This window comes from Sturnira hondurensis, unplaced genomic scaffold, assembly GCF_014824575.4.
Source record: "Sturnira hondurensis isolate 20B ecotype Veracruz unplaced genomic scaffold, ASM1482457v3 Scaffold0020601, whole genome shotgun sequence".
Taxonomy (NCBI): domain Eukaryota; kingdom Metazoa; phylum Chordata; class Mammalia; order Chiroptera; family Phyllostomidae; genus Sturnira; species Sturnira hondurensis.
In genome coordinates, this window is record NW_028093232.1 from 3960726 (window position 1) to 3982919 (window position 22194).

At 55.1% G+C, this 22194-nt stretch overlaps 1 protein-coding gene across 6 annotated transcripts; it reads left to right on the forward strand.

Moving 5' to 3' along the window:
- The first annotated feature begins 590 nt into the window (after nucleotides 1-590).
- On the forward strand, nucleotides 591-21751 carry ITGA7 (integrin subunit alpha 7). Of its 6 annotated transcripts, XM_037030204.1 has the most exons (27): nucleotides 591-987; nucleotides 5204-5331; nucleotides 5433-5512; nucleotides 6656-6911; nucleotides 7382-7513; nucleotides 7780-7899; nucleotides 8742-8949; nucleotides 9080-9273; nucleotides 9620-9708; nucleotides 9830-9957; nucleotides 10112-10207; nucleotides 10402-10463; nucleotides 10594-10763; nucleotides 12916-13065; nucleotides 13744-13859; nucleotides 14402-14594; nucleotides 14674-14754; nucleotides 14859-14938; nucleotides 15066-15140; nucleotides 15275-15377; nucleotides 15911-16087; nucleotides 16289-16420; nucleotides 18439-18552; nucleotides 18775-18873; nucleotides 18958-19083; nucleotides 20027-20139; nucleotides 21040-21194. In XM_037030204.1, exons 1-27 carry the CDS (start codon nucleotides 782-784, stop codon nucleotides 21098-21100), a joined length of 3489 nt encoding a protein of 1162 aa, XP_036886099.1. In that variant the 5' UTR covers nucleotides 591-781; the 3' UTR covers nucleotides 21101-21194. The 6 variants fall into 6 exon arrangements, with proteins under 6 accessions (XP_036886099.1, XP_036886098.1, XP_036886100.1 ...); XM_037030203.1 differs by lacking the exon at nucleotides 20027-20139 and having other exon boundaries at nucleotides 21040-21751; XM_037030205.1 differs by lacking the exons at nucleotides 7780-7899; nucleotides 20027-20139 and having other exon boundaries at nucleotides 21040-21751.
- Nucleotides 21752-22194: the final 443 nt, after the last annotated feature.

Consider the following 22194-nt stretch of genomic DNA (forward strand, 5'->3'; position numbering starts at 1 on the left):
TATTTTTGTTTGTTTCTTTCTACCTGATTCCTTTGCTTCTCTTCCTAGGCCTGCTGAATTTTTCTCTCTTTTGGTCAGTCTTGTCCTCTCTTCCCTGAATGCAGACGAGGTGTCACTGCTAGGCTTGGGGGCGTGGTGTGGGAGGAGGTGGGAAGCAGTTGGAGTCGACAGTGTGAGAAGTGTTCCGTGTGACCGAGGGGAGAAGCGAGTGCTGAGCGGCCAAATGGGACCCAGGCTCGAGACTGCTCCCCTTTCATTTCCTCTCTTTCCGTGTGCCTCTCTCTTCCCAGACTCCTCTAGCCTCATCCATTTCTCATCTCTTCACCATCTTTTTCTCTTTTTCTATCCCTCTCTAGCTCCCCAAGCCTAGGCGCCGCCTCCCCCCCCCCCAACCCGCTGGAGTGAGGGGAAGCAGAGAGCTCCGAGCCCAGTGGGGCGGGGCCGGGGCGGGGCTGGGGGGACCCGGGGGCAGGGCCAGGTCTCTCCTCCCGCCGACCGCCTGGGCATCCTCCGCGCGCGGCGGCCTCCACCTGCCGCGGAGCTGGAGGGCGGGCGGAGGGCGGGGTGGGGCGTTGCCCGCCGGGGCGGAGGCGGGAACCCCAGTGGCTGCATAGAGCCCGCAGCAGTCCAGCCGGCGTGCTTGGGGCGGTGGAGCGGTGACAGATTGGGAGACCCGTGAAGACCTGCGGGACTCGATACCCGGCACCCACCTGAGATACCTGGTGCTCGGGGCGCTATCCAGTTTCTTTGCGCCCGTGGGGAGCGCGCGCGGGGTTCGCAGATGGCCAGGACTCTGGGCCTCGATTCTCCGGGCCCCCCGGGGATTTGTTACCTTCTTGGCACCCTTCTAGCCGGACTGCTTTCCCCAGGGGCTGTCGCCTTCAATCTGGATGTGATGGGCGCCCTGCGCAAGGAGGGCGAGCCAGGGAGCCTCTTCGGCTTCTCCGTGGCTCTGCACCGGCAGTTACAGCCCCGACCCCAGAGCTGGTGAGTCACCGTGCCCCCCAGAGTCCCTGTGCTAGAGCCACGGATTCCCCACCCCTGCCTCATCTCTCAGTCTTCGAACCCCACGAAGACGCAGCTGTCTACAGATATTCGGCACCCCAGTTTGGAGCTTCACCCCATCTATCTCCAGCTTGGAGGGTACCTTCGAACCCCAAGACCCAGGCTCTTGCTTTGGGGATGAGCTGTAGAGCAAGGTTCTTGTCTTGGCAGGAACTATCTTTGTTTGCTCCCCCGTCCCCCGCCCGCCCCTCAACTTGCATCTTTGCTCCAGTCCCAGGGTGCGTGGCTCCCCTCCTTCTCCAGAGGGCCGAATTCCCTCGGGGAGGAGGATTGAGCATGCTGTCTCTGCTTGGGGCAGGAAGAGAGGGAAAGGACAGAGGGGCTAAAGGCGCTGTGGGAGGGGTAGAGGGAAGGCTCCAGAAATAACTTCCTGCCAGTGCGTTGCTGTAGGATGGAATCAGGGCAGCAGGGCACTGGGAAGCCAGGAGAGACCTGCCGCTTCTGTGGCTGGAGACCTCTAGAAAGCTGGGAGAGGACTTGGCGGGGTCTGGACCGCGTGTTTCTCACTGAAACACCTGCACCACGTGTTTCAGTGAGAGAGCGTGGTAGGAAACAGAGCCCCCCAAAGGTGTGGCAGCAGCGACACAGAGATCCAGGAAGGAAGCTGGCCAGGCTGTTCCCCTTCCTCCTCAGGAAATTTCCAGCTCCAGGAATCTCAGCAGCAGGGGGAGGCAGGGAGGAATGAGGGGCGGAGGACAATTCTGGTTATTTTCTAATCAGTTCAGGACCCACAGGAGAAGGACACACGAGTGAGGGGCTTGTGACTGTGGTGCTTTGTGTACTGTTTGCTCTAGCTGCAGGTACGGTTTTAAAAAGAGAGACGGGAAGGGGAAGAGAGCTTCCCACCTCCTCCTGCAAAGAGCTTTTCTCTCCCAGGCCAAGCCTAAGCCACACTAAGTGTCCATTACTGGGATCGATGCCATCCACAGGGACTGTGCTCTCCCTGCTACTATTGGCCTGGGGGCAGAGGGTAGTGACAAGAGCTCATTTCTCTTTTCCTGCTCAGGGATGGGGGTGGATAGCTCTGATCTTTTTTCTGTTATTATCCCTGTCATCAGGGAGCAGGGTCAGTGGTCCCCAGAAGTCTGGAACAGACAGAAAGCAACTGACTTCACCTCCTCTTGAGTGTTCTGTCTGTTTCTTCCCTCATCTGTCTCCCTTCCCCCTTCCCCCATCTGCCAGAGTTCCAGAACTGGAGGCCTTTTTAGGACATGCTGAACTCTAAGCTATTTCCAGGCAAATTCTAGGTTATTTTTAATAGCTTGGTCTCTTGTCATTTCCCCCTCATCTCTGAAGGTGGCCCCTGACTCTGTCCTCCGGAGTCAAGCTGAGGGCATTCCCCCAGGGGCCTGACTGGCTAACCTGGGATTTTTCTCCAGCAGGGGGCGCTCTTCTGCCTCTTGGCCTGTGGGAGACCAAGTACCTTGCTTATCCCTAGGTTTCATGTTCCAGGACTCCTTCTCCAGCGTGTAAAATGCTTAGAACAGTGCAGGGCCCATAGTGAGTGGTATAATTTCTGTATTGGGATCCACAGACCTAAAGAATAGGTTCAGCACCTTACAGCAAGCCCAGATCCAAAGGCTTGACTAGAGCACTCCCGAGCTGAGCTGGGTTTCCTTCAGGCCCAGCACTGTTCACAGAAGGCCACCCAGATGAGAGCGTCAGAGGGGGCTGGACTTGGTTGGGAGCCTGGAGTGAGTGGAGAACTAAGAGGTGTAGTGGTCGTGGGCTTCTCTTTCACCTTCACTTAGCCCAGTTCCCAGGGAGTCCCTCTGCCCCCAGCTGCCAATAGGATTTTGCTTTTCTCTCTGTGGTGGCTGCAGCTGTGGCTACTGTTCTGTCTGGAGCCCTGTAGTATTTGGGGATCCTGGGATAAAGCCAGGAAGAAGTGTGTGGCTGGGGCAGAGGTGGAGGGACCAGAGAGGCTGTTTGTGGGAGCTCTTGTTCCAAGAAGGATGGGCTGGTTTGTTCACCAAGGGTGGGGCTGGGTGGATTCATGTGCTCAACTTCTTTTCTCCCTGTAGACCCCTCCCCTCCCCCCTCTTCTCTCCTCTTGACCTCCAGAGGAGATGTGAACATTGGACACTGACTGTTAGCTTCTCCTGGTACTCAGCTATGCGCTGACCATCTGAGACACTGCCTGCCTCTGGGGGTGCACATGATAAGTGTGGCTTGGCCTCCTAGGGGGCCAGCCCAAAGATGAGTAAGACCACTCCCCTGCTCTAAGAGACGGCTGTCTCTGTGTTGGCATTGCTGCCGACTTGTCTGAAGGTTGGCCATGCTGCCTGGTTTCTTTCTCTTTTTAAAAAATCCTCACCCAAGGATATGTTTATTGATTTTAGAGAGAGAGGAAGGGGGAAAAGAGAGAGAAAGGGAGGGGGGAGAGGGAGAGAGGGAGAGAAAGAGAAACATTGATAGGTTGCTTCCTGTATCTGCCCTGAGTGGGGATGGAACCTGCAACCTAGGTACGTGCCCTGACAGGGAATTGAACCTGCTACCTCTTGGTGTATGACACAGTGCTCCAAACAACTGAGCCACCCATTTCTGGATTTGTGGAGGAGTCTCAGTGTTCTGGACATGGCCTGTCACTGGCTGGCTGTGGTGGAAAGGCATGGGTACTGGAGTAAGGCAGATGTGTATTTGAACTCCAGCATACCATTTAACGTCTCCGAGTGTCCTGTTTTGAAAGACCAGAAAAGGAGCCTTACATGGGATTGTCGTGAAGATTGAGATAATGCATGTAGCTTGCCTAGCCCAGCACCTAGGTGGAGAGTGATAAAGTTCCTCATGTCCCTGGCGTGCAGCCTGGGCCTGACCCAGGGTAGGTGCTGAATGAATATTCCTTCCTTGCCTCACCAGGGCCTGACACAGGGCTTGGCAGATAGGTTTCCAATAAATAGTTGTTAACAAATGCCGAATGCATGCCACGCTCTCCTCCCTACCACTACTCCCCCCGCCCCTGGTCTCTCTCTTGACACTGGCTCTGACACGGGATGACAGCTGGGCAGAGACGAGGAGGAGTTGTGGGAAGGGAGAGTGGCTCTGTGCCCGCCCCTCCCCCCGCACCAAGAGAAATGGCACAGTGCCCCACAGATGCCTGTCTGCAGTATTGCCCCACACAGCTTTGGGCCCCTCCCCCAGGAAGGGGGATGGAGGGAAGCAGTGTGGGAGAGAGGCCTTGACGTTTGCCCTGCTGCCACTTTTGAGTCTCTCATTCTTCAGAAAGAGAATCCTTGTAGCCAGCTGGGTGACAATCACTTCATCTCACCCCCTCCTCCACTCCTGGCCTGAGGGTTCAGCCTCAAGGGACCCAGGCAGCCTCCATTCCCAGCACAGTCCTCATAGGGAAGAAGCCTTGGCTGTGATTATGGAAAATTGTCCTGCCAAGAAAGTTGTAGCTGGGAAAGCGTCTGAGGGGGAGGTAGGAGAGAAGATTGGGAGGGGGTGGCAGTGGGGTGGGGTGAGAGGAATGGGGAAATTGTAGCTGTGGGGAGAAGGAAGGATGGGAAAGAGGATTCAGGAAGTGAGGGGAGAATAGAGGGAATATCAGAGATCAGATGAGATATTTGCCCCTATCTTGCTGCTGGCTGGAGTCACAGACAGACTCCTGGGCTGGCAGGTTTGCTGTCGGTGGGGTCTTTGATGGGCTCCTGATGAAGGAGTGGGAGAAGCAGGCCTACATCTAGGCTCTTGCTTGGCCTTCAAAGCTGATCCCTGGGCCACCTCGTGGTGCCAGTCTGGGCCCCTGTTACTTTGGCTCCCAGCATTCTTGGCGTTTCTGGGAAGGTTTCAACAGGACTGTGAAGGAGGGCAGAGCTTGGGAATAGGGCCAGGGAGTGGTAGTAAAGGCCTGGTCAGGAACAGGTGCTGGGACAGGCGGTTCTTTCAAACTAGCAGTGCTGGCCAGGATGCTTGGGCTGCCCTGTGTGTGCGCGTGTATCTATAGTACGAGCATATATAATGTGATGATTGCATGGCCAAGTGTATTAACCTGCCCTTGTCAGGACTTGGGAAATGGGCTTTGGGTCCTTGTCTGTGGCCCTTCAATACTCTGTGTGGTAGTGAGGTGTTGGGCCTGGGAAGCTCTGTGGGGTGGGGGCATTTGGACTGCTAACTCCTCCCCTGCCCTATCACGTAGGCTGCTGGTGGGTGCCCCCCAGGCCCTGGCTCTGCCTGGGCAGCAGGCGAACCGCACCGGAGGCCTCTTCGCTTGCCCCCTGAGCCTGGAGGAGACTGACTGCTACAGAGTGGACATTGATCAGGGAGGTATGGGCCCTGTGGGAGTGGAGCGGCGGCAGCACATGAGGAGGGGAGGAGAGGACCTGGCCTCCGCTCCCCTCTTCTAATTCCCAGTGTCCTGCCTCCAGCTGATGTACAGAAGGAGAGCAAGGAGAACCAGTGGCTGGGAGTGAGTGTTCGGAGCCAGGGGCCGGGAGGCAAAATTGTGGTGAGTGCCACTACTGTGGCTGTATGTCAGGGCGGTGGTGTGTGTGTGGGGTGTGTGCATATGGATGGATGTGCTTACAGAGCACAGGCTGGGCATTGGTGTGATGGTCTGATTCCCAGGACCTCAAGGAGAGAGAAAAAGTGTAAGATATGGCCCTTATCCTTATAAATTTAAACCATCTAAACATTCGTCCATCCATCTATTTGTCAAACTCTTACTGAGAAACTTTTAAGCATCAGTAATTGTGCTAGTTATTGAGAGAGGATATGTAAAGACAGGGAAGCCCTGGCTGGTGTGTGGACTGAGTGCTGGCCTGCGAACCAAAGGGTCAGCAGTTCGATTCCCAGTCAGGGCACATGCCTGGGTTGCGGGCCAGGTTCCCAGTAGGGAGTGTGTGAGAGGCAGCCACTGATGTTTCTCTCCCTCTCTTTCTCCCTCCTTTCCCCTCTGTCTAAAAGTAAATAATTAAATAAAATCTTAAGGAAAAAAAAAAGACAAGGAAGCACTTGGCCCACAACTCAAATAGCCTAGTGCATATATGCAGATTCTCATCCTCTCCTTTTCTGCATGTCTCTCTCTCTGTGTATCATCTCACCGATATGCACAAGTGCACAGTTATCAATACAAGTCACCATGGGACAGAGTGTGGTCAGTGGGAAGTGAGTGGTATAGTCCTCGGTCTGTCAAACTCTGAAGGAAGAGTGCGGGGAGAGGCCGAGGATGGGGTGGCTGAGTCGGGCTTTCAAGAATAAGAGACACCTGGAGAGTGGGGAGGGTGAGGAAGTTCTTGGCAGATGAGGTGATGCCATAAAGGGCCAGAGATGGGACCAAACTGGTCCTGTTGGCGTGGTCACGGAGGCACGAGGGCTGCGTGCGTTGGCTTCGATATGCCTGTGTGTGCGCAGAGTGCGGAACGCGGACTTCTTCCCACCAGGGCAAGGGAGCGGGTGCCGGTGGGCTGGGGGTTGCGAATATACCTGACGGACACTGGGCTGGTGGTGGAGCTCAGGCGGTGCCTGCCCAGGGGCTCGTTGCGTGCGTTTCGTGCGTGCACACGAACCAGCCCCTGCCAAGTGGGCAGTGCGGCTCCGGCAGGCCCCTGGCTCCCCCAGTGGTATGGCTCCTCATTCCTTCCTCCTTCAGACGTGTGCACACAGATATGAGGCGAGGCAGCGAGTAGACCAAATCCTGGAGACGAGGGACGTGATTGGTCGCTGCTTTGTGCTGAGCCAGGACCTGGCCATCCATGACGACTTGGATGGTGGCGAGTGGAAGTTCTGTGAGGGGCGTCCTCAGGGCCATGAACAATTTGGGTTCTGCCAGCAGGGAGCTGCCGCTGCCTTCTCTCCCGACAGCCACTACCTCCTCTTTGGGGCCCCGGGAACCTATAACTGGAAGGGTGAGTCACTCCTCTGGGAGGGGAGAAGGGCACCACACCGTCCTCTTACCTCAGAGGTCAGCACGTGGCCAAGCATGCCCACATGTTCACTGCCATGTAGTCCTGGGGCACTGCCACGCCTTTCACGCCCATCGTGCGAGCACACGCACGAATGGAGGTATCTCCTCTCCTGCGCATGGCCGAGTGTTCCTCAACACGCTGGCATGAGCCCCACACGCACGGCTGGTCCTCCCTGCCAACACCCCAGCCACACCTCATCACTCCCACTCCCGTCTCCACACGCTGCTGCTGGCTGAGCTGACACTCGGTGAGTGTGTGCCAAGTCTGTGGGACCCCAGGAGCTCGGGAGGGGGTGGAGACGGGGCTGGAAAGGAGAGGAGTGGCTTCCCTGTGTGACTGTCTAACTAGCATCCAGACCAAAGGGTGCTCCGAGCTCCCTGCCCTGGGCACTAACAGGTTTGTCCTTGCAGGCACCGCCAGGGTGGAGCTCTGTGCGCAGGGCTCAGCGGACCTGGCCCACCTGGACGACGGGCCCTACGAGGCGGGGGGTGAGAAGGAGCAGGACCCCCGCCTCATCCCGGTCCCTGCCAACAGCTACTTTGGTAGGGACCTCTCCCGGCCCAGAGTCACTCTAACCCTTTGCTCCTCTTTCTTGTCCTCCCTCTCCACGCTCCCACCCTTCTGTCTCCGTCTCTGTCTTTCTGTCTCTGTTCTCCTCCCTTTGGCCTCTGTCTCTCTCATATTCTTTCTCTACCTCTTCCTCTTCTTCTTGCCTCTGTGTCTGGCTCTGTCTCTGCACTCCGTGGCCCCTCCTCTGGATGTCCTTTCCTTGGTGTCTCTCTCCTCCCCCCGTCCCTGACCCCCACAGGGTTGCTCTTTGTGACCAACATTGATAGCTCAGACCCTGACCAGCTGGTGTATAAAACTTTGGACCCTGCTGACCGGCTCCCCGGACCAGCCGGAGACTTGGCCCTGAATAGCTACTTAGGTTTGTAAGCGTCCACCCACGTCCTCCTGGGCCCTGGGGGCTTGGCCTGGCTTCCCCTGCTCTCCTGTTCTGCCCCTCCCCCACACATACCCAGAGACAAGCTGGGCCCAGTGACCAGGCCTGAGAAGAAAAGGTCCCAAGGGGGAGAACCTAAGGGGCTGTGAACAGGGGTCTCCATGGAGAAAGAACCAGGTGGGCAGAGACCACACTGGGAAGGAAAGAGGCCAGACCTCTAGGGGGGCATTTTCTCCGGGAGGGATGATGGGCATATGCTGGAGAAGAGTCGAGGCATGTTGGTAAGTTCCTGTCATTGTCTCATCTGCATCCTATTGCAGAGAAGGGAGAAATGAGGCCTGAGAGAAATTTGGGTGAATCAAGCTCTTCCCCACTCCCACTTGTCTCCCTCTCCCCATGTGAGGACCTCCTGTCCCTGCCAGGATGGTGGGAGGGGGGCCAGGAAGGTGCACTGGATGGGATAGGCACCTCCGGGGTGTGAAGAGGGGAGAGCAGCTCTCTGGGAGTTCTAGGGGTGGGGCCCTGCCCCAGGTCCTGCCAGTGTGCTCGCTCCTGCCCAGTGTCTGGCTGCTCAGCCATTGCCTTTCTCTTTTCCTCCCAGTCCCTGAGGCTGACCTCATTGCACTACCTGTGCCAAACTCCAGTCTCTGGGTGTGGGGGGCTGCTGGACCTCTGTAGGGGGAGGAGCAGTCAGTCGTGGTGATGGTAACATGGAGGTGCCTGCATCCTTGGCTCCAGACCTGTGAGGAGGAGATGGCGGGGGCTGCGGCACACCTTGGTTCCTGAGCCTTAAGGAGAGTGCTCACTGGGAGGTCACCCTCCTCCAGGTTTCTCCATCGACTCGGGGAAGGGTCTGGTGCGTGCAGAGGAGCTGAGCTTTGTGGCAGGGGCCCCCCGGGCCAACCACAAGGGGGCTGTGGTCATTCTGCGCAAAGACAGTGCCAGTCGCCTGGTGCCTGAAGTTATGCTGTCTGGGGAGGGTCTGACCTCTGGCTTTGGCTACTCGCTGGCCGTGGCTGATCTGAACAATGATGGGTGAGTGGGCAGAGGAGAGTGGAGCTGGGGGGCAGGGGCTGGGTCCAGGAGGGCTGAGGGGCCTCTGGCATCTCCTCCTGATCTCCCTGGCTGGGCAGGCCCCCACACTGACTGTCTTCTTTCTCCACAGTTGGGCAGACCTGATAGTGGGTGCTCCCTACTTCTTTGAGCGCCAAGAAGAGCTGGGGGGTGCTGTGTATGTGTACCTGAACGAAGGGGGTCACTGGGCTGGGGTCTCCCCTCTTCGGCTCAGTGGGTCCCCCAACTCCATGTTTGGGATCAGTCTGGCTGTCCTTGGGGACCTCAACCAAGATGGCTTCCCAGGTGTGATGGGAACTGGAAAGGCTCAGGCAGGGCAGGGGCAGGGAAGTGCCTCAGAGGTCACGAGGAGGTCTTCTGAGGGCTCAGGGAGAGAAGCAATCTGGGCTCACACCTGAACTTTACTATTTACCAGCTTTATGACCTTGGGCGAGTTACCTAACCTTTCTGAGCTAGCAATATCTGCAGGGAGCAGCTGAGAGGATTAAAAATGATATGTGCAAGGCCCCTGGGGCTCAGTGGCTTCTCCGTAAAATGGAGCGCATGGGAACTAGGTGATGGAGGTAAAGTTTGGGCCTGGACCTTGCCACCCCGGCCCCCACAGCCTGACTGCTTTTCTGCTCACCCACAGATTTCGCAGTGGGCGCTCCCTTTGATGGGGATGGGAAAGTCTTTATCTACCACGGGAGCAGCCTGGGGGTTGTTGTCAAACCTTCCCAGGTGAGGGGGCTTGTTGGGCTGAGGGAGTGGGCATGGGTGGGATAGGGGCATAGCTGCAGAGGGCAGGGAGGAGGCAGAGGTCTGAGTGGTGGGTGGGGGCGCTGACAGGCACGTCCTGCAGGTGCTGGAGGGCGAGGCTGTGAGTGTGAGGAGCTTCGGCTACTCTCTGTCGGGCGGCCTGGACATGGACGGGAACCGTTACCCTGACCTGCTGGTGGGCTCCCTGGCCGACACCGTGGTGCTCTTCAGGTGAGGCCCTGCCCCTCCTTCGTCTTCTCCCTTCCTGAGTCTGCGAGCCCCACTGACGCCAAATCTGATGCCGAGGAGTCCACCCCGGCCAGTCCCCCAGTTTCTCGGCCTCATGTTCTGACACGTTTTGTGCCCTTAACTCTCCATTTCTCAGGGCCAGACCCGTCCTCCATGTCTCCCACGAGGTCTCCATTTCTCCACGAGCCATTGACCTAGAACAGCCCAACTGTGCTGGTGGCCACTTGGTCTGGTGAGGGAGTGCCGGGGTCGGGGGAGGGAGGCTGGGTGAGGATGTGCAGGTCCTCTAGTCTCCTCGCCCTTCTCCGTTTTCCTGCCTCATTTGGCACTGGGGGCTGAGGTTGGATTGGGGGGGGGCAGGGTGGGAGTGTGGTCATGGCCCATTAGCCTCGCCTGACTCAAGAGCTACCCTTTGCCCCTCCACAGTGTCGACCTAAGGGTTTGTTTCAGCTACGTTGCAACCCCCAGCAGCTACAGCCCTATTGTGGGTGAGTAGGGTTTCCTTCCCATCTCCTACCCTGTTGGGTTTTATGTGGGAAAGAAGGGCCCCTGGGTTCAGGGTCAGATTGAAGCAGTTCCCCAGCTCACTGTCTCCTCTCCTCTCCCCACACGCCACAGCCCTGGATTATGTGCTAGATGGGGACACAGACCGCAGGCTCCGGGGCCAGGTTCCCCGGGTGATCTTCCTGAGCCGTGGCACTGATGACCCTAAGCACCAGGCCTCAGGCACCGTGTGGCTGAAACACCAGCATGATCGAGTCTGTGGAGACACCACGTTTCAGTTACAGGTGGACACTGGCCCCTTGGCCTCTGAGGGTCATTGTCATTGCATGAGCTCTTCCTTGATTCCTCTTAGCTTCTTTTTTTTAAAAAAATATATTTTATTGATTATGCCATTATAGTTATTCTATTCCCCCCTTCATTTCCCTCCACCCTGCACACCCCCTCCCCCACCATTCCCCTCTTTAGTTTATGTCCACATGTCTCAAGTTCATTAGATTCTATATTTCCCCTACTATTCTTGCCCTCCCCCCTATCTATTTTCTACCTACTGTCTATGCTATTTTCTGTACCTTCTCCCTCCTCTCCTCTTCCCACCCCCCTGTTGCTAACCCTCCATGTGATCTTCATTTCTATGGTTCCACTCCTGATCTAGCTGTTCTCTTAGTTTACTTTTGTTTTAGGTGTGGTTGTTAATAACTGTGAGTTTGCTGTCCTTTCACTGTTAATATTTTTCATCTTCTTTTTCTTATATATAGTCCCTTTAACATTTCATATAATAAGGGCTTGGTGATGATGAACTCCTTGAATTTGATCTTATCTGAGAAGCACTTTATCTGTCCTTCCATTTTAAATGAAAGCTTTGCTGGATAGAGCAATCTTGGATGTAGGTCTTTGGTTTTCATGACTTGGAATACTTCTTTCCAGCCCCTTCTTGCCTGTAAGGTCTCTTTTGAGAAATCAGCTGATAGTCTGATGGGAACTCCTTTGTAGGTGACTGTCCCCTTATCTCTTGCTGCTTCTAGGATTCTCTTCCTCATTTTAATCTTGGCTAATGTAATTCTGATGTGCCTTGGTGTGTTCCTTCTTGAGTCCAACTTCTTTGGGACTCTCTGAGCTTCCTGGATTTCCTGGAAGTCTATTTCCTTTGCCAGACTGGGGAAGTTCTCCTTTACTATTTGTTCAAATAAGTGTTCCACTTGTGGCTGTTTCTTTTCCCCTTCTGGTACCCCTATAATTCGGATGTTGGAATGTTTAAAGATGTCCTGGAGATTCCTAAGCCTCTCCTCATTTTTATGAATTCTTGTTTCTTCATTCTGTTCTTTTTAGTCATATTTTTCTTCCTTCTGGTCCACTCCATTGATCTGAGTCGCAGTTTCCTTTCCATCACTATTGGTTTCCTGTGCATTTCCCTTCATTTCAATTAGTTTAGCCTTCATGTGTTCCTCTAATTTGTGACTATAATCAACCAGTTCTGTGAGCATCCTGATCACCAGATTTTGAACTGTGCATCTAAGAGGTTCGCTATTTCTTTTCGCTTAGAGTTATCGGCTCTGGGGCTTTGAGTTCTTGAGCCGTATTTTGGACTGTTCGTGTCTGTTATGTATGAGGAGCGGAGCCCTAGGTGTTCACCAGGGTGGGGCAACCCAGGTCGCTGGGTTGTGACGTTGTATGTGGGGGCGGTGCCCTCTGCCTCCTCCCGCCGCAGGGGCCACGGGGTCTGTCCCACTGTGCACGAATGTGCGACCGTGATCAGCTCACTGCCTTACACCCTCACTGGGTTCACCCGCTGGGGCCTGTGCGGTCCTCCATCTCACTGCTCACTCCTCTGCTGATTTATCTGCGCGGGAATGTGTGACCGAGGTCAACCTGTCCCACACCCTCACTGGGTCCACGCTGCTACCCCGGCTGCCTGCACGCCTGGGTCAGGGGATCTTTTCTGCCTGACCCTGCTCTGCTGCTGGCTCCGCTCCTCTTACCGGTCCGGTTGAGGTTCATTGTTGTTGGACTTCTGTATAGTTCAATTTTCTGTTCTTTGGCTGCGTCTTTGTTTACTAAACCTTTGTTGTATTCAAACTTGGTTGTGGGAGAAGGCACAGTGTTTCCACCTACACCTCCATCTTGGCAGAAGTCCTCTCTTAGCTTCTTCCCTAACATGCTCACACCTCATTCTGAGATCTCGACTTTTGGGAAGCCTCCATTATTGGCTGTTGCCTTCCTATGTCTCCTGCCAAGGTTGGTGCTCCCTGGAGATGGAGATGGCAGGGTCCCCTGTCACATCTCTTCCTTTCTCCACCTTACGCTCTCCCTTCTCTTTCCTCAGTTCTCCACTTCTCTCCTTCATCTCCCTAAACTTCTTTTCAGGTTTCAGAATTTGTCTTAAGTTTGGCTGGGGCCTGAGGACTGTTCTTATATTCCTTCCATCTTTCCCCTTTCCAGGAGAATGTTAAAGACAAGCTTCGGGCCATTGTGGTGACCCTTTCCTATAGTCTCCAGACCCCCCGGCTCCGGCGACAGGTTCCTGGCCAGGGGCTTCTCCCAGTAGCCCCCATCCTCAATGCCCACCAGCCCAGCACCCAGCGGATAGAGGTGAGAATGGCTCTGGTTTAGCCCAGAAGAAGGAGCTGGGAGGAGCAGTGATTATAACCCCTCACCAGTGACACTCACTCAGCTCACAGAGTTCTTTCACAGGTTTCCCCAGTAGTTCCTCACATCTCCAGGTGCTGTAACAACCAGACCCCCAAATGGAGAATGGCCCGAAGGACCATGTGTTCCTAGTCAGAGGGAGCAGTGCTCCTTCATTCCAGGTGATTAGTCAGGGGCCCAGGCTGATGGAGGTCTGCCATCTATAATTGGCCTCCTCAGTGCTAAGGCCGTGTCTGTCCTGTTCACCAGGGAGAGGGGAGCATGAAGCCCCCTGTGTGGTTCTCATGGCCAGTCTGGAAGTAGCACTCCACTTTCTCTCCACCTTCTGGATATGGAACTCAGTTACACGCAAGGAAGTCCAGGGAAATGTGGTCTTGCTGTGGACCAGCCTGCTAGTCCCTATCATGGCATCATAATACTCCCATCCTTGTACTGGTGAGGACGTGAGCTCAGAGTGGTTAAGTGGCCAGCTCAATATCACACAGCCAGTAAGCAGCAGATCTGGGAGTTGAACCCAGGATGTGCAATCCTGTGATGCTCTACCCCACCATATGCTTTGGTGACACATTTCCCCCATTGCTCACCCCCTAGGAATGACCCTCTCCCCCAATCCCTCCCCAGATCCACTTCCTGAAGCAAGGCTGTGGTGAGGATAAGATCTGTCAGAGCAATCTACAGCTGGTCCATGCCCAGTTCTGTGCCCGGGTCAGCGACATGGAGTTCCAGCCTCTGCCCATGTGAGGAGGGTGAGGGAGCAGGTGGAGTGGGAAGGCAGGAGTTTAAGGAATTGAAGGAAGCTTTTCAGGAGGCCAGGCAGAGGGAGGGGCGGGGCCTGCAGAGGAGGATGGAAGGCTGGGGAGGACCTGCTGAAAATTCAGAAGACTGCAGATGGGGGTCAGTGATGGGACCACAGGGGCTCCCCTGTTAAAAAATAACAATCCTTCACCCCACATATAATAATGTGCGATTTAAGTACATCTCACTGTTTAGTCTTCACAACCCTGTGAGGTAGGAATTATTGTCAGTCCCACTTCAGAGAGGTTAAGTTGCTTGTCCAAGGTAAGTCGGTGGTGGAGCTGGCACCAGAACGAGGTCCCTGACTCCCAGTCTGGATGTCTGGGACACGGGGAAGATCTGAGGCTTGGGCTGGTGAGAGCAGAGGCTCAGGGAGCAGAGGCCAGTGGCATTCACTGGGGGGCGGTGCGGGGGGGGGAGGCAGGAGTGGGCAGGGCAGGGGAAGGCGTTCTGATCTTGGAGCGAGTGGGATCTGACCCTTCAGGGATGCCGATGGGACAACAGCCCTGTTTGCGTTGAGTGGGCAGCCATTCATTGGCCTGGAGCTGAAGGTCACTAATCTGCCCTCGGACCCAGCACAGCCCCAGGCTGATGGGGACGATGCCCATGAAGCACAGCTCCTGGTCAGCCTCCCTGCCTCTCTGCACTACTCAGGAGTTCGGGCCCTGGACTCTGCGGTGAGGACCTGGGCAGGGGAGCATGGTCTTTGGGGTTTCCAGTAGTCCAAACTGACCTCTCCTTCGCTCCCCACTCCAGGAGAAGCCACTGTGCGTGTCCAATGAGAATGCCTCCCGCGTCGAGTGTGAGCTGGGGAACCCCATGAAGAGAGGTGCCCAGGTTGGCACGTCTGCCCTTATCCCTATCTAAGTGACCTCTAACCCCGGGCCTTCCTCAAGCGCCTGACCTCTCTTGACTCTAATCTTGCTCCACCCTTGGCCTAGGTCACCTTCTACCTCATCCTCAGCACTTCAGGGATCACCATTGAGACTACGGAGCTGGAGGTGGAGCTGCTGTTGGCCACGTAAGCCTGGTGGGGCTGGGGTGGGATAAGGTCGGAGGCAGTGGAATTGATGTCCACCTAGAAGGGGCTGACCTTTTGAGCCATTGCCTGAGCCTGCTGCCCACTCTTGCCTCCGCCCGCATACCAGGATCAGCGAGCAGGAGCTGTACCCGGTCTCTGCTCGGGCCCGTGTCTTCATTGAGCTGCCGCTGTCCATCACAGGGTGAGCCCTGTTCCAGTGGGCACTGCGCTGGAGGGGTGGGCATTGCCACACCCAAACCCAGGCCTGGGCTCTGCCTCTGACCCTGCATCAGGTCCCAGGCCTCATCAGTCTCTATTTTGACCCCTCTCCTCTAGGGTGGCCACTCCCCAGCAGCTCTTCTTCTCCGGTGTTGTGCGGGGTGAAAGTGCCATGCGGTCTGAGCGGGATGTGGGCAGCAAGGTCAAGTATGAAGTCACAGTAAGTGTCCTGGCATGTGATCCCTCATGGTCCCCCTCCCTTCTTGGTGCAGAGGAGAGGCTGAGACATGTCCCAGGGGATGGGGCTCTTCTACTGTGTGGTAAGTTCAAGGTTTGCCTCTGCTGATGTACCTTGGCTGTGGGCAGGTGTTTGTGCAGGGCCCCCACATGACCATTTCCTGGTCATCTCTGGCTGAACATCTCACCTGCTGGTCTGGGGAGGCTACGGGAGCCCAGGGAAGCTTCTCTGTCTGGGACCTCGGCTGGGGCGTGGGAACATGGTTGGAGGGCTGATGTCTCTCCCCAGAACTCTGCTCTGGCTCCGCTGGGGCTTCCCAGTGGGAAACCCAGCGATATCTCCAGGTTTTCCTGGGTTTGACACAGGTGGAGAATGGTGCCTGGTGAGGCCTGGTGTCCTGAGTCTTTGTTGAAACTACTTCCCGAGGCTCTCCCCTCAACCCTGTCCTCTCCAACTCTGTGGATTCAGAGCCGCTCAGAAATCAAGCTCCCCCTCTTCACACTCTGTGCCCACAGGTCTCCAACCAGGGCCAGTCACTCAACACCCTTGGCTCTGCCTTCCTCAACATCATGTGGCCCCACGAGATTGCCAATGGGAAGTGGCTGCTGTACCCCATGCGGGTGGAGCTGGAGGGAGGGCAGGGGCCTGGGCAGAAGGGGCTTTGTTCCCCCAGGCCCAACGTCCTTCACCTGGTGAGGCTTCGGCAGAGTGGGAGCTGGGCTGCTGAAGCAGGGCGGGCGGGGGCTGGGGGAGGTTAGACTGCAGGAAGGGCATCGTGGAGCTGGGCATGTGTGGGTGAGTCAGGGCCAGGAGGAAGGCGGTGGGGAGGAGATGCCATCTCAGAGTTGTTAAGTTTGGAGGGACACCCACTGGCCCCCTGTCCCCACATCCAGGATGTGGACAGCAGGGACAGGAGGCGTCGAGAACTGGAGCAGCAAGAGCGGCAGGAGCCTCCTAAGCAGCGGGAGCCTAGCACGTCCTGGTGGCCCGTGTCCTCTGCTGAGAAGAAGAAGAACATCACCCTGGTGAGGGCAGGGCAAGTGAGGTGCAGGCAGCATGGGGGCATGTGGCGGGGTGAGAGAGGATGCTGGGGGCATGGAGCTTCATTCAGTGAGGGGGTGTCCAGGGAGGCTGGCCTGCTGAGACGTGTGATCGACAGTTCATTTCATACCGGTGAAGCAGCTGCTGACACCATAAGTCCCCCCACCCCCACCGAGTGCTTCCACCAGAGCTCAGCGTTCAGTTAGCTGTGTATTTGAGGCCCCTCACATTTACACCAAAGATAATGTTTTGTGCAGGTGGGGTGGTTTTAGCTACCTTTGAGATCTATTTGTTGTTCTTTTGAACACTTTTAGGACAAAAGTCAATCTGTGTAAGAAAACCTGTTTGATTTTTAAAATGTCAAAAGCATTTTAAGTTTTTAAAAGTTGTAACTGTAGTATATTACGTGTGATTCATTAAGTCTGTCCCTTTTGATCAGTTTTGCCCCCTATTTCCTGCTTGTTTTACTTAGTTTTGTTATTTAAGTGGAGCAAATTGGCATATGCTCTGTGCTCACCCTCTGAGAATGGTGCTAGCATGAGAGTGTGGAAGGGATGCAGATTAAGGGGGTATTTGGCTGGTTTCCAGGAGGTGAAATCCAGGTATGGATATACCTGGGCAATCGAGGCAAGGAGTTGCAGAGACTGCAGGGGAATGTAAGCAGTCGGGCCAGCTCTGGTGCCATCTGTCTGGGAGGGAAGTCCACTGTCACACACTGTCCCTCCTCTGTGGGGGACAGAAGAGCAGGCAGGAGGCAAGTGGAGGTGCCTGGGTTTAAAGTGAACCTGTGTAATTGCTGTTTTTCCCTGTTGTATGGATAATCTTACCTTCTCCACATGACTAAGTTCCTCTGAAAGAATTCCCCACTTTAAAAAGATCTTTTAAAATTTATTTATTTATTTATTTGTTTATTTATTTATAGAGAGAGGGAGAGAAATACTGATGCATGCTTGAGTGATCCACCAACTGGTTGCTTCTTGCACGCCCCCTAGTGGGGGCCTGACCTGGCTGGCAACCCAGGCATGTGTCCCGACTGGGAATCTAACCAGCAACCTTTCAGTTCTCGCAGGACAGTGCTCAATCCACCAAGCCATATCAGCCAGGGCAGAACTCCTTTTTTTACAAAGAACTTTGAAATTAATTCTTTGACTTCAGATTAAGGCAGAAGGTTCTGCTTTTAGACAATTGACCAAGTGTTCTTGATTTGCTCAAAAGTAGTAAAATAGAAGACGACTCACAGAACTCAAACACTCTCAAGCTCTTCTATGAAGTGTGATGAATATAATGTAGTTTTTAGGCAAATGGATCGTTAGGTGGGATTAGGTCAAATGGATATAGGTCAGGCCCGGAAGGAGCAGGGCCTGGTCCTCTGTCCCCCAGCAGCTCCTGGGCAGCCTCCTCCTGCATCAGTGAGTTTGGACGTAGTGTAGGGGTATGGTTTTGTCCAGTACGGGACTGGGTTTAAATACGTGCTCCACACTTACTAGCTTTGCTAGCTCTAGGACCTAAGGTAGGTCACCTGGCCTCTTTGAGCCTCAATTTCCTAATTTGAAAGCTGAGGATGATAATAATATGCACCTTGCAGGATAGTTGCAAAGCTTAAATGAGGTAAGTACCTGGCAGGTAGTAGGTCCTCAACGAATGGGAACAACGTTAGGTAACATCAGCATCAGGTGGGAGCAGCTACTCTACTTGCTGCTGTGAAGTAAGACCCATCCTCCTGCTCCTCATGCATTTCAAAGCCAATAGTCCAGATCTGGGGTAGGCCGCCATGTTGGACCACAAGGTTAGTTTGGGAAGACTTCCTGGAAGAGGGGAGTTTGAAGCTGCTAAGGAAAATAGAGACTGAGGAGCAAGGAGAAAAGGTGTCCAAGGGGTAGGGGCTCATGGAAGGATAGATGAGGGCTCTGGGCAGACTCTGTGTCCATGTGACCGTGTTTGTGAGGATGCTGGACCCTGGGCAGGCTCAGCAGTTCAGAGCCCTGTCTGTCTTGGTGCCCAGGACTGCGACCGGGGCACGGCCAATTGCGTGTTGTTCAGCTGCCCGCTCTACAGCTTTGACCGAGCAGCTGTGCTGCACGTCTGGGGCCGCCTCTGGAACAGCACCTTCCTGGAGGTGAGAGCACTGCTGAGGTGCGGGCTGGGCGTCCTCATCCCCAGCAGCCCCTCTAGGACCTCTCCTTCTACCTCCTCCCTGTCCAAATGCAGCACACTCTTAACCCCAGATGGATAGAAACACCCTCTGTGTGGGGCGCCATCCCATTTACAATTTTGGAGCTAGGGGGAGGTGAGGGGGTGAGGGCATTGAGGAGGAGGGCCTCCTTCCCTGCTCTCTTAGGAGTACTCAGCTGTGAAGTCCCTGGAAGTGATTGTTAGAGCCAACATCACTGTGAAGTCCTCCATCAAGAACCTGCTGCTCAGAGATGCCTCCACAGTGGTGAGCTGCAGGGCTGGGAGGTGAGGGTGGGGGGGCTCTTCTCTCCTGCTGGAGCTCTTGCTCCATTAACTCTTTGCTCCCCAGATCCCAGTGATGGTGTACTTGGATCCGGTGGCTGTGGTGGCAGAGGGAGTGCCCTGGTGGGTCATCCTCCTGGCTGTACTGGCAGGGCTGCTGGTGCTGGCGCTGCTGGTGCTGCTCCTGTGGAAGGTGAGGCTTGGGGAGGGTGAGGCCAGTGGGGGCTGGGTTCCCTGTCAAGCAGGTGGCCTTTCATGCTGTGAGTGGGCGTTCTCACTCACCCACTCCCTCATTTCCTCAGCATCTGTACTGAGCACTTATCTTGCTTGTACTAGGGACTCTGTCAGGTCCTGGACATTTCAGAGAGAAGTCAATGCAGATCTTGTCCTCAGGGATTTGATAGTCTAGTGGGGGAGGGGAGTCTCGTAGTCAGAAGGCACTAAGTCAAGAAAGTGCAGTGGCAATTCAGAGGAGGGATGGCTTGAGAGCTGGGCCTTAGAAGAAGGCGGGGTAGTAGGATCTGGATGTGGGAGATGAGGTGGGTGAGGTCTGGGCTTTCCAGAAGGACCACGGAGGCTGACTCATGGAGGCAGGGAAGTGTGGTCTATTTAATCAGAAAGTGACAGGGTAAGGCTGGGAAGGCCACAAAGGCCAACAGTGTGGAGAACTACCCCCAGGAAACTGCCTCCAAGACTGAACTCCGAGCTTGTGCATACCAGGTTCTCTGTGGAACTGTTCTTGTAAACAGCATATGGGCAGAATCACATTTGGATCAGGGGTCCACACGAAAGCACATTCAGCTCAGGGAATCCCCTTCACCACCCGCGGTCGTGCCTGAAGTCCCATGCCACAGCTCGGCTATGTGGAACCGTGCTGTCCCTGGGGCTCTGGAGGACACCCTCCCACCCCACCCCCCAACCAATTACAGACCAGACACACCCTTTGACTCTGGACTAGCATCCAGACTGTTGGGAACTTGGTTGTTCTTGGAGAAGATTGATGCCTTTGTGAAACTGGCTCTGGGATCCCTGCTCCCTGCTCCTACAGAAGGGGGACAGAGCAGAGATGAGGCCCCGTCCTTCCTCAGTCTTCCCATCTTCCCCTTGTTTGCTCCCCTCCCCCCTTGACATCCCAGTGTGGCTTCTTCCAACGGAGCAGCCAGAACTCATCTTTCCCCACTAACTATCACCGGGCCCATCTGGCTGTGCAGCCCTCAGCTGTGGAAGCTGGGGGTCCAGGGACTGTGGGGTAATTTTTGTTTGTGTGCCTGTGTGTGTGGGGGGTATGTTTGTGTGTGAGTGTTAGTAGAGTGCCCAGCATTCAGGGGACCTGGAACATTCAGGGTAAGAAATGAGGTTGCATGAGGGTGGGGTGAGTCCTGGGAACTGGGGTGTAAGACAGTTATAAGGGTGAGCTTATGAGAGTGAGGATACACAGCCTGGGGCGTGCACAGAAGGTTGGGTGGGATCTTGGAGTGTGAGCATGTGGAGTGCAGGTTGCTGTATGCATGTCTTTTTTGGGGCATGAGTGTGCAGAGACAAATGGGTAAGGAGATACTGTGCAGTCTGAGCATGTGGGAGTCTCTGGCAGTCCTGAGTGTGAGTGTGCAAGGGGCACATTTCCCCCTTGTCCAGGCCAGCATGTTCATGATTTAGGAAGGGGCGAGGCCATTGTATTCACTGATAGAAGACCCTGCCCTGAGGGGATGCTGCCCAGTGTTTAAGTACACAGGGTGTACGAGGCTTGAGAGGACTCATTTGGAGTATGCAGGGCTCTAGAAAGCCACATTTCCCCTCAGATCTCATTCATGCTCTGGGCAATGCTATTGGGTCCCCTAAAAAGCTTGGGCTGCTGGAAACTTTGGGGTCAGCAGTCCTGATCTTTCACCTTCAATCCCCTCTTTCAGGCGCCAAGGGAGATGTCCTTGGCCTCGCACCTTAGGCCCCCTCTTGGTCTTTCTCTTGCCGTATGAGACCCTGATGGTGGCACCTGTGGGGGCTGCTTGCTGCACAAGATGCTGTCCAACCCATCTCCTTTCTGCAGCAGTTGCTTCTTTCCATCCCAGGGGTGGTGGAGCTGGGAGCTGGGCTGTGCTGGGCATCTGCTCCAGGGACCTCAGCCCTTCTGTCTGGCCTGGTGTTTTTACAGATGGGATTCTTCAAGCGGGCGCGGTACCCCGAGGCCACCGTGCCCCAGTACCATGCGGTGAAGATCCCTCGGGAAGACCGACAGCAGTTCAAGGAGGAAAAGACGGGCACCATTTTGAGAAGCAACTGGGGCAGCCCCCGGCGGGAGGGCCCTGACGCACACCCCATCCTGGCTGCAGACGGGCACCCGGAGCTGGGCTCTGATGGGCACCCTACACCAGGCACTGTCTAGCTTCCTCTGTCCCTGCCTGGGCTATGTGTCCCTTCCATCCCTTCCCCAAAAAACGGCTCCTCGGGATGAAGACAGTAGAGTGGGCTGCCGGTGTCCCACCAGAATTTTGCAGGATCTGTTTTCTCAGGGGCAAAGAGCACTCCCTCCAGGAGGAGCGTGCCCAAGCCTCCCCTTAGAATGCTGTGAGATGAGAGAGGTAAATCAGGGATGGGGTTGTAGGAGAGGGTTAGAAGGGCAGCAATGTCCTGATGCAGGGGTTGCGAGAGGAGACCCTAATCCCTCCCTCCCCTGTTCACCCAGTGTAGCAGGACCCCAAGGACCTATCTCCCCAAAAGTGCCTTAGCCCATAGGGTTGGGGAGGAGGTTGCATCGCTGATTCAGGGGCTCTTACCTCCCTAATTTCCCTTCTCCTCTATCTTAGTTTGCTGCATCAATCTAGTGGAATTTGTTTATTTATTAAAAAAATATTTGAGAACAAACCTCTGGCCTCTTTCTTTGCTGGGTTCTGCTCCCTCTTGCCCATGGTCTTCAGGAGAGGCCCGATTCTCTCTGCACACCCCAAGCTCAGAATAAAGGTGATAGTGGGAGGGAGGGTCGGCAGCATGGCAGGTGATGTGCGTATCCGACTTCTGTGACCAGATCCTGGAGGTGCAAGGGTGTGGTCTCCAAAGGAAGGGTGGGGGCACTTTGCTATGGGAACAGCTTTATTTGTGATAGACCAAAACTGGAAACAACCCAAATGTCTATCAACAGCTGAATGGATAAATAATCTGTGGTACATCCATACAGTGGACTACTACTCAGCAGTTAAAGGACCTATTGATACATTCCTACAATGTGGATGAATCTCCAAACAATCATGCTGAGTGAGATAAGCCAGACAAAAAAAAAGTACATAGTGTAGGATTCTATTTATATAAAATG

Excerpts from the sequence above, each read along its gene's own strand:
- ITGA7 (XM_037030203.1), top strand. The coding sequence starts at position 782 with ATGGCCAGGACTCTGGGCCTCGATTCTCCGGGCCCCCCGGGGATTTGT. Across the intron at positions 988-5,203 it reads CAGCCCCGACCCCAGAGCTG|GCTGCTGGTGGGTGCCCCCC; the intron begins GTGAGTCACCGT and ends CCTATCACGTAG. Across the intron at positions 16,088-16,288 it reads GGCCCAACGTCCTTCACCTG|GATGTGGACAGCAGGGACAG; the intron begins GTGAGGCTTCGG and ends CCCCACATCCAG.